This window comes from Poromitra crassiceps (genome assembly GCF_964638095.1).
Source record: "Poromitra crassiceps genome assembly, chromosome: 11".
NCBI lineage: Eukaryota > Metazoa > Chordata > Actinopteri > Beryciformes > Melamphaidae > Poromitra > Poromitra crassiceps.
In genome coordinates this window covers 39432341-39442623 of record NC_139643.1, presented here as the reverse complement: position 1 = coordinate 39442623, position 10283 = coordinate 39432341, and the positions used below count along the sequence as shown (strand labels likewise).

The 10283-nt window shown below is 44.5% G+C and overlaps 1 protein-coding gene across 1 annotated transcript in view; it reads right to left on the bottom strand.

Moving 5' to 3' along the window:
• Positions 1-950: 950 nt before the first annotated feature.
• Positions 951-10283, bottom strand: part of col9a2 (procollagen, type IX, alpha 2) — a 26223-nt gene continuing 16890 nt past the window's right edge. The window contains exons 22-32 of the mRNA XM_083646804.1: positions 6698-6751; positions 6552-6605; positions 6363-6434; positions 5780-5815; positions 5584-5628; positions 5161-5193; positions 4803-4949; positions 4523-4577; positions 4161-4349; positions 2739-2816; positions 951-1848 (exon numbers count right to left, since the gene is read on the bottom strand). Of these exons, the coding sequence (XP_083502930.1) occupies positions 1652-1848; positions 2739-2816; positions 4161-4349; positions 4523-4577; positions 4803-4949; positions 5161-5193; positions 5584-5628; positions 5780-5815; positions 6363-6434; positions 6552-6605; positions 6698-6751 (960 nt within the window). The 3' untranslated portion in view covers positions 951-1651. The remainder of the gene's footprint in view (positions 1849-2738; positions 2817-4160; positions 4350-4522; positions 4578-4802; positions 4950-5160; positions 5194-5583; positions 5629-5779; positions 5816-6362; positions 6435-6551; positions 6606-6697; positions 6752-10283) is intronic.

The window sequence follows — 10283 nt, the reverse complement described above, 5'->3', positions numbered from 1 at the left end:
AGTAGTATAAGTTAAAGGAAATGGCAAGCTGCAACAATAAATCATGTTAAACTGGACCTTGTACTCACAATTCTTTTTTTTACAGTGGGTATGTAATGATATGGCTCACGTATGCTAAATCTTGTTTAATCCAGTTGAACTGAATGCTAATGTTACAGTAGGTGTGATGTCAAACAAAATAGAATCAGACAGCAGAACTGTGTGTCACGATATCCCAAAATCACCATCATCACGATACAATTCTCACTGAAAGACCATAAACGATAATATTGAATTATCGCCCAGACATAACTTGGCAGTGCAAGTATGTTGACAAAAGCGGTGCTTTGGGAGCAGGAGATTTTATTACACGCAGCAATAGATAATTGAACCGATAATGCCAAAGATTCAGGAGAGGAGAAATGAAATGATAGGGAGCCAAAGGAGGTGTGCTGAGTCTTCATTCCCCACATGATACAGAAGAACATTGGATTTTACAAAAGGTTCCTCTTTATTTGTTCGGGATGACCTGAACAGCCAGAAAAAAAAAGAAATAAAAAACTCTTTACAGATGATTCATATAAAGAACAATAAATAGCTTCTGTTAATGAAAAAAATCAGTTATCTTAGAAACGCGTTGACATCCTGTGGAAAGTTAACAGTGGCATAGGAAGCACATTCTGACTGTGACTGATTGGCTTTGGAAAAAAGTTATTTCTGTAGTAACGTTGTTTTATTACTGATTGAATTCATTAACACAGGATTTGCGTCGGTGCATATCGTAACCCATTCGTTTTTTCGCTACATATTATAATCAACACACATTTACAAAGATTTACAGCACTGCATTGTGGGAGATGGGAGGGCCCATTGGGATATGCTGTTGCCAGGCAACAAGAGGAAGAGATAAAGCTAGTCGTTAGTTTCTAAAATGAGACTTGGATAGAAAAAAGGGGGGTGGGGGGTGGGGAGGGCAATGTACAGATGAGGTAAAAACAGGGATTTTCACTCAAGCTTACAGATGACAGGGTTCAACACTAACATCTTACAAAGGTACGGTACAGTACTGAGTGTAGATTCAGATAGCAATCATTTATTGGTCCTTTTGTTTACACTTTTAAGGCATCAGGTGTGTTGTGGCGGGATAGGCAAGGGCATTTTTAACTTCAAAAGAACATATCTTAGACATAATATTGCATCGTATACTGTAAAACCATACCATTTAAAGTGATAAGACAGGCATCTTTCACTGGGCTCGGAGCGGGTGTTCTGCTCCTCTCAGCTCAGGAATACAGCTGGTGTGGTGGGTGACAGGGGAAATGGACTACAAATATGTCCCTCTCTGACTGCTGGAAGAGGGTGTGGGCTATTTTGATGTGACTGCTGACCTCATCCAGTCCACTAGAGAATTCAGGTGGAGGTGGTTGGCTGGGAGCTGCGGGTGGGGGTGGGGCCTTGAGATGGGAGTACGGCCCACCCATCAGAACTTGAGGTTGTCAGTTTCAGGAAGGGGGGGGGGGGGGCGATGTCCTGTCACTATGATGTTGCCTTCCAACCCCCCAACCCCTCGCTCTTGATGTTGTCCAACTTAGAAGAGTGGTCTCTCTCTCCCTCTCTCTCTTTCTCCATCTTTCTCCCAGGTGTTTTGAGCTGCTGATGGAGAGAGAGGTCTCTAGCCTTTGATCCTTCCCGCCTCCTGTAGTCGGGGGGAGGTGTACGCCGACGCGGCCAGGCACATTGCCGCCTCACAGTACCCTGGCAGACCCGTCGGGCCCGCCTTACCGGGGAAACCGGCCTCTCCAGCTGATCCCTGAGGTCCTCGCTCACCGTGCCGTCCGTCCCGAGCCACGCCGTCGATACCAGCAGGACCTGAGGAGGGAGAGGGTTCCGGTTTGTTTGATATTAACTAGGATGATTGTCTGTTTGTTTTTTTGGTTAAACTTGACAATAAAGGTACATTAATTAAGGGTTAGTTATTAAACATTAAATAACCCTTATTAACAGTTAACTAACTGTGTCTAGTAATCATTTCCTAATGGTATTCATGTTAACTAAGTATTAATTCATACATTATTTAATAGTTTAGGGTTAGGATTAGGATTAGTTAATGGTTAGGGTTAGGGTTAACTAAGCCTAACACTTAGCATTAACTAAGGGTTAGATAATTTTGGAAAATGAAAACAAACCTGATGATGGACAAATCATCTATCCTATCCTCTAATATGTCACTTGCTATTCTGTAAGTAACATGCTCGAGATAACTAGGCCTAATAGCTTCATTAATAGTCAACACCGGGTTTCAGGTTAGCAATCCGAGTGGGTGTCACATTTTTCAAATGCATACCGTATCATTCTGGAATACAATTACACACATTACATATGTGTGTGTGTGTGTGTGTGTGTGTGTGTGTGCACGTGCACGCACAGGTGTGTGTTTGCGCACGTGTGTGTGTGTGCGTGCGTGGGTGTTTGCCATTGTTTGAATATGTGTGTACCGTTGCATTCCTCTCACATTCACATCCAAGAGCATCTGTTAAATGACTGAAGTTAATGACGCCTTTAGAATGCCGGTGGCATCGCCATGGTGCTTTATAACAGCTGTGACGCCAAGTTTCTCTGCTTCTTCTTGTCCTCTTCTCACCCTTTGCTCAGTTGTATCTTCCAATGTTTTATTTTTTAACAATTAATGGACTATGTGTGAGCATAAAACCCTCACAGAACCCCTGTGGTTGGCAGCCGTAGGAGTCTTCTGCTCCTACCTGGTATTCCTGGAGGTCCGGGTGCCCCTGGGTGGGGTTTGCCAGCATCTCCTCTGTCTCCCTTTCCGCCTCTCTTTCCTGTGGAAGGCATTAGACTACAGGTTAACGTCCATCCTGGAACGCTGACACCTTCAACTGTGTATTCCTACTACAACCCAGTCACACAAAAATTGTGATATAGTGACATTGATCCACAGCCCAAAGACGACGTCATTTCACAAAGACAGCTTTAAAATTGTTAGAAGGTAATGTTTGTTTTGGCGGCTAGAGGCGACCGCTAGAGATCGCCTCGCGACGACCTCCGAACGGTCGTTAAGCATAACGACAGTCTGATAGTGAAGTAGGTCGCTGATACGTAAGGGCAAAGGGGTGGGATTGGTGGACCAGAAGTAGTGCTGCACAATTAATCAAATCGCAATCACAATGTTAGCCTGTGCAATTATATAATCACAAAAGGCTGCGCTTTAAATATATATATTTTTATTTTATTTTTATGCTAATTTAAGTTTGTATGATTCCGTTGAGAAATGCACATTTCAAAATCAGGAGTAATCTGTGCATTTTCCCTGATAACCTCATGATACCATTTGTTTATTATTATATTGCAATCACACTATTGTCCACAATAATCACAATATGACTTTTTCACCAAATTGTGCAGCACTAACGAGCAGCATCCTTGACTTTCAACATCCTCATCGAAAGAGAGCCTGTTCGACTTCCGACGTTTTTAACGGTAACCCAAACCATAACTTTAACTTTATCTTTGCATGGGCGTCCGGGTAGTGTAGCAGTAGATTCCCTGCCTACCAACACGAGGGTCACAGGTTTGCGACCCTCGTATTACCTCCGACTTGGTCGGGGCTGTGTCTGCGGGTGGGAAGCCGGATTAAGGGTATGTGTCCTGGTCGCTGTATTAGCGCTTCCTCTGGTCGGTCGGGGCGCCTGTTCGGGGTGGAAGGGAACTGGTGTTAATAGCGTGATCCTCCCACATGCTATGTCCTGCCGGTGAAGCTCCCCGCTGTCAGGTGAAGAGAAGCGGCTGGCAACTGCGCATGCGTCGGAGGAAGCATGGTGCTAGTTTACGGCTCTCCCCAGATCAGCAGAGAGAAAAAAATTATAATAAATTTGTTTTAGTCATCTAACCTTAACCAAGTTGTTTTAGTTGCCTAAACATAACCGACATTTAATATGCGTGACGTTTTCAAATGAACCAAAATATGTTTTGAAATGGACGTTGACATTCTACCATTTCACACTTTGAGATTCAGCCATTTTAGAGACGTTATTGTGAAACTAAAACATTTTCCACTGTGGACCAACGTTGGTATTTCACAATTATTTTCGAGATGGTGTTGATTCGTAATATGATTATGTCAAATGTCCCGACACTTCAGCCTGGGCCGTTTGTCTCTACTGTACCTTTGAGTCCTGTGTTTCCAATCTGACCGTGCGCTCCGAACATGCCGGGGATGCCGCGGGCCCCGGTGTGGCCGTGTGGCCCCTGGGTGCCGGGGGCCCCTGGGGGTCCGGGAGGTCCGGGAGGTCCCATCACGCCCGCCCCGCCGAGCACAGCCCTCTTAGCGCTCACCGCCACTGCTGCTAGCCTCTCTGAGAAAGGACAGGTAGCAGACACATTATTTTACGGCGGAAAATGATTGAGATTAAATTACCTCTGGTGATGGCCAACTGATTGCTCAGGAGATGAAAGTGGGATGGGGAAATGAGCTCATCTAATCTCCCCTATGGACATCAAAGGTGGATATTCAGGGCTGGTCTCTCACCCTGCAACATCTTTAACACCACTTCGATGATATGCTGGTCAGACGCATCCCGTCCCTGGAGAGAGAGAGAGGGCAGGTTGAGAATCTTAAACAGAGTGATCGTCTCCGGCTGTGCTGTCGCCCAGTAAAGTCATGTCACGTCTTCACAAACTCACTGGACATGTCAATCAATACACAGTGTGTTCATATATATATATATATATATATATATATATATATATATATATGCTATGTTCCATTATGTGGCTATTTCATGCAATCAGGAGTCAGCAGAACTCACCGAAGGCCCGTTGATGCCTGGCATGCCCGGGACTCCTCTCTCTCCGTTGAGTCCCCTAGGGCCGGGCAGACCGGACGGTCCCAGGTCTCCCAGTTTACCTGGGTCTCCTGTGGGGCCGTTGTGTCCGAGGTCACCCCTTACTCCTTGCTGTGAAGAGAGGAAGAGTGGATTTTATGGAGAGTTCGACCTCAGAAAGATGGCAGAGGAAAAAGATGAATAGGTGGTAAAGAGAATAGGATACAAGCGGGAAGGCGGGTTAAAGCGATGAAGATGCAGGAAGGGAGGGAGATTGGGGGAGGGAGGGGGAGGAAAGGAGGTAGGGAGGAAAAAAGGCTGAATTGTGTTTTGTGTTGCTCACCTGTCCTTTGGGACCGGGCTCACCAGACAAACCCTGTCAATGGAGGGAGACAATCAGTCACTTTTGCATTCATCACAGCCATCTATCATTTCTGCCTCACAGAGACAATTGAAGAGTGAATTTTGCAAATGAATGCCCAAAATGCTGCTTCAAAGATCCAACTTGCATCATATCTCCACTGTCATGTAAATAGCTCATTTGCCATCTGGATTATTATGAGGATTTGAATTCAAATTCAAAAAAACAAGAACAGACTTCCGTTTGGTCTTTTACAGGGTGTCATTATAGAATTTTCTCCCAGAAGCAAGTTTAGAAAACCTCCTTATCTAAAGTCTGGAAGTTAAAGTGCTTTGTAAATTCCTACACTTTGACAGTTCTTGAAAATGGTTTTAGGTTGTGCAGTAGCGCCTTTTTTATTTTTACCTTTTCACCTTTCTCACCAGCCAATCCCTCGACACCAGGGTCCCCCTAAAAGAGAGTCAGAGGCAGATTGATAAAGACGGGGGAGAGAGAAGGCTGACTGACGAAGGGATTTGTTGGCACGGAGCCGAGGTACAACATGGTGTGTGAGATAAGTCTCGCACAATCCCAAGCTTAAAAGTGCAGATGTGCTACTCACAAAGTCTCCCTTTGACCCAACTTTTCCTTGGAATCCCTGGAAAGAGAGACAGGCGGAGTCATACATGTGCTGGAATCTCTACTATAAAATGCTTTAAAAATAAAAGGGACAAAATATTGACTCAAGGCAGAGAACACAAAGTATGAAAGATGTGCTTTCATCTCTAAAAGAAGTGAGATGAGGATGCTAAGATGATCATTTATATTGCTTAGGCTCCATGTACATTCAGTCATTTACTCTGGATTTATGTGGCATGTATTCACGGGTAAACACTGCCCCCAATGGATAAATCTGTGTAACTGAATCAGTATGAAGTATGCTCACACACAGGGAACAATACACACATACATGATACAACAAAGCAATGTATGCATTTGGTTCTTCTTCTTCTTCTTCTTCTTCTTCTGTGGTGTTTTACGGCAGTTGGCATCCTTTATGTTGCATTACCGCCTCACATACCCCACCGGCTTACAACCTGCCAATTGTGTCTGTAGGTACGTCTGACCAAGCCGGAAGTACCGCTGCTGGGAAATTGAACCCGCGGGTCTCTGCGGCGGGACGCATTTTGTTCATGTACACACACCTTGTCTCCATTGGTTCCAGTCAGGCCCTGAGCACCTGCAACACCAATCGGACCTCTTTCTCCTTTGCCTCCCTGTGAAGAGATATCGGAGGTGGTTACTGAGAACAGAGACGCGCCATGTTGGAAAGTACCGTTCCAGATACTAAAATGTGTTTTGTGAAGGCGCAGAAACGAAGAGAAATAACTCACAGGCTTGCCGACGACTCCCTGTGGGCCGACCGCGCCCCTCTGGCCCCTGTCACCCTGGACAAGTCAGGTGATGTTAGTGTCACAGGTTTACAGCAGCAGTTGGTACATGTAGTGTGGGCTTTCATGAAATACGTCCGCTTCCTTACCTTGGGTCCAGGAACTCCTTCCATACCAGCCTCACCAGGAAGACCAGGCTCGCCCTAGCAGAAAGCAAGGAAAGTGCAGATATATTACCAAATAAGTATATAATATATAAGGGCACAATTTGAACGCATAGAAATATACATATTTTGTGTACAGTATCCTCCTGGGAACCGACCAATTTCTTTTGTGCGTGTGATTTCCTACCTACAGATGTTACTCACAAAGTTTCCCAGTACTGCTAGAGCACTGCTGCAGTACTGCTGCAGTACTGCTAGAGCACTGCTGCAGTACTGCTAGAGTGCTGCTGCAGTACTGCTAGAGTACTGCTGCAGTACTGCTAGAGTGCTGCTGCAGTACTGCTAGAGTGCTGCTGCAGCGATAAAAGATTCACAGTACTGCTATAGTACTGCTGCAGCTGTAAATGTTTCAGAGTACTGCTATAGTACTGCTGCAGCTGTAAATGTTTCAGAGTACTGCTATAGTACTGCTGCAGCTGTAAATGTTTCAGAGTACTGCTATAGTACTGCTGTAGCTGTAAATGTTTCAGAGTACTGCTATAGTACTGCTGCAGCGGTAAATGTTTCACAGTACTGCTATAGTACTGCTGCAGCTGTAAATGTTTCAGAGTACTGCTATAGTACTGTTGCAGCTGTAAATGTTTCAGAGTACTGCTATAGTACTGCTGCAGCGGGAAAATGTTTCACAGTACTGCTATAGTACTGCTGCAGCTGTAAATGTTTCACAGTACTGCTATAGTACTGCTGCAGCGGTAAATGTTTCACAGTACTGCTATAGTACTGCTGCAGCGGTAAATGTTTCACAGTACTGCTATAGTACTGCTGCAGCTGTAAATGTTTCAGAGTACTGCTATAGTACTGCTGCAGCTGTAAATGTTTCAGAGTACTGGTAGAGTACTGCTGCAGCGGTAAATATTTCAGAGTACTGTTATAGTACTGCTGCAGCGGTAAATGTTTCACAGTACTGCTATAGTACTGCTGCAGTGGTAAATGTTTCACAGTACTGCTATAGTACTGCTGCAGCGGTAAATGTTTCAGAGTACTGCTATAGTACTGCTGCAGCGGTAAATGTTTCACAGTACTGCTATAGTACTGCTGCAGCTGTAAATGTTTCAGAGTACTGCTATAGTACTGCTGCAGCTGTAAATGTTTCAGAGTACTGGTAGAGTACTGCTGCAGCGGTAAATATTTCAGAGTACTGTTATAGTACTGCTGCAGCGGTAAATGTTTCACAGTACTGCTATAGTACTGCTGCAGTGGTAAATGTTTCACAGTACTGCTATAGTACTGCTGCAGCGGTAAATGTTTCAGAGTACTGCTATAGTACTGCTGCAGCTGTAAATGTTTCAGAGTACTGCTATAGTACTGCTGCAGCGGTAAATGTTTCAGAGTACTGCTATAGTACTGCTGCAGCTGTAAATGTTTCAGAGTACTGCTATAGTACTGCTGCAGCTGTAAATGTTTCACAGTACTGCTATAGTACTGCTGCAGCTGTAAATGTTTCAGAGTACTGCTATAGTACTGCTGCAGCGGTAAATGTTTCACAGTACTGGTGGAGAACTGCTGCAGCGGTAAATGTTTCAGAGTACTGCTAGAGTACTGCTGCAGCGGTAAATGTTTCAGAGTACTGCTATAGTACTGCTGCAGCGGTAAATGTTTCACAGTACTGCTATAGTACTGCTGCAGCTGTAAATGTTTCAGAGTACTGCTATAGTACTGCTGCAGCTGTAAATGTTTCAGAGTACTGCTATAGTACTGCTGCAGCTGTAAATGTTTCAGAGTACTGCTATAGTACTGCTGCAGCGGTAAATGTTTCACAGTACTGGTGGAGAACTGCTGCAGCGGTAAATGTTTCAGAGTACTGCTATAGTACTGCTGCAGCGGTAAATGTTTCAGAGTACTGCTATAGTACTGCTGCAGCTGTAAATGTTTCAGAGTACTGCTATAGTACTGCTGCAGCGGTAAATGTTTCAGAGTACTGCTATAGTACTGCTGCAGCTGTAAATGTTTCAGAGTACTGCTATAGTACTGCTGCAGCTGTAAATGTTTCACAGTACTGCTATAGTACTGCTGCAGCTGTAAATGTTTCAGAGTACTGCTATAGTACTGCTGCAGCGGTAAAGGTTTCACAGTACTGGTGGAGAACTGCTGCAGCGGTAAATGTTTCAGAGTACTGCTAGAGTACTGCTGCAGCGGTAAATGTTTCACAGTACTGGTGGAGAACTGCTGCAGCGGTAAAAGTGGGGAGTTTTGTTATTTAAATGTTTTCTTTGTTCTTAACAAAAGCCCCACAGCACAGCAGTACTGCAAAACTAAATGAGTAATATTGCATTTAGGGTTCAAAGAAAACACATTTGGCTAGTCCGCCTACAGAGAATCTACAGAGTATTTGTAACATTTCAACAGCTTATTCGTTTTTTTTTTCAGCTTATTAGTTGACATTCAACAATTCAGCTGTTTTGCTTTGTCTGTGGATGTTGTTTTAACAGCTTATTAGTTGAGATTCAACAAACAGATTCTTCCTGTTCCACACGTTTGGTTCTCATCACCTGGAGTAAGTGTGCTCATTGTCACATCATTCTATAGAGAAACTGTTGAACTTCTGTTATACAGTTTACTTATTGAATGACAATTAATATGTCATGATTCAGGACTGACCGCTCTCCAGACTCTAGTCAGCTCCTCTCTCTCTTCCCTAAGCTGTTCCCTCTCAGGGTTGATTGCGCTTCCCTAAGCTGTTCCCTCTCAGGGTTGATTGCTCTTCCCTAAGCTGTTCCCTCTCAGGGTTGATTGCTCTTCCCTAAGCTGTTCCCTCTCAGGGTAGTCTTGCAGTGCCAGCTGTAGATGATATCTACAACTGGAGCACAACTCTCAAAAGTGGTTAACGAACGCCCACCCCCCAAGACAAAAAAGAGCATAATGTGACAGACATATGAATCGACCAACCACGGACCTCGTGAGCGGTGCATTCGGAATGTGTGCAACCGCTAAATAGACCCCGGGTGAAAACATTAACTTTATTGAAATGGCTCTAACCACCACCACGCCAACTAAAACTGCAAACTTTGGCTGCCTTCTTTGCTCCAAATCATCCAGTTTGGATAATAGAGATAAACTACAATTATTTTGATTCAAGTGATGTATCAAACAGGACTTTATGATTATCCTCGAGGAGTTTCTTGGCAAATTTTTATCCTTTTATAGCTTCTCTCTTGGCGGTGCTTCACGGTGTTCCACTCTGAACGTGTTTCCTCGTCAGACTGTAATAGGTCATGTATGACGCGGTGTATAACGTAACTTCCGTCACAGCCCAGCCAACCAGATTACGCCTGAAGTCTCGTGTGATTCAACGGCTTGTGATTCAGACCCTCTGTCGCTAGAAGCTTGATGACGTCAACGGTGGGTCTGACTACGCGAGACTCCTCTCAGGGTTGATTGCTCTTCCCTAAGCTGTTCCCTCTCAGGGTTGATTGCTCTTCCCTAAGCTGTTCCCTCTCAGGGATGATTGCTCTTCCCTAAGCTGTTCCCTCTCAGGGTTGATTGCTCTTCCCTAAGCTGTTCCCTCTCAGGG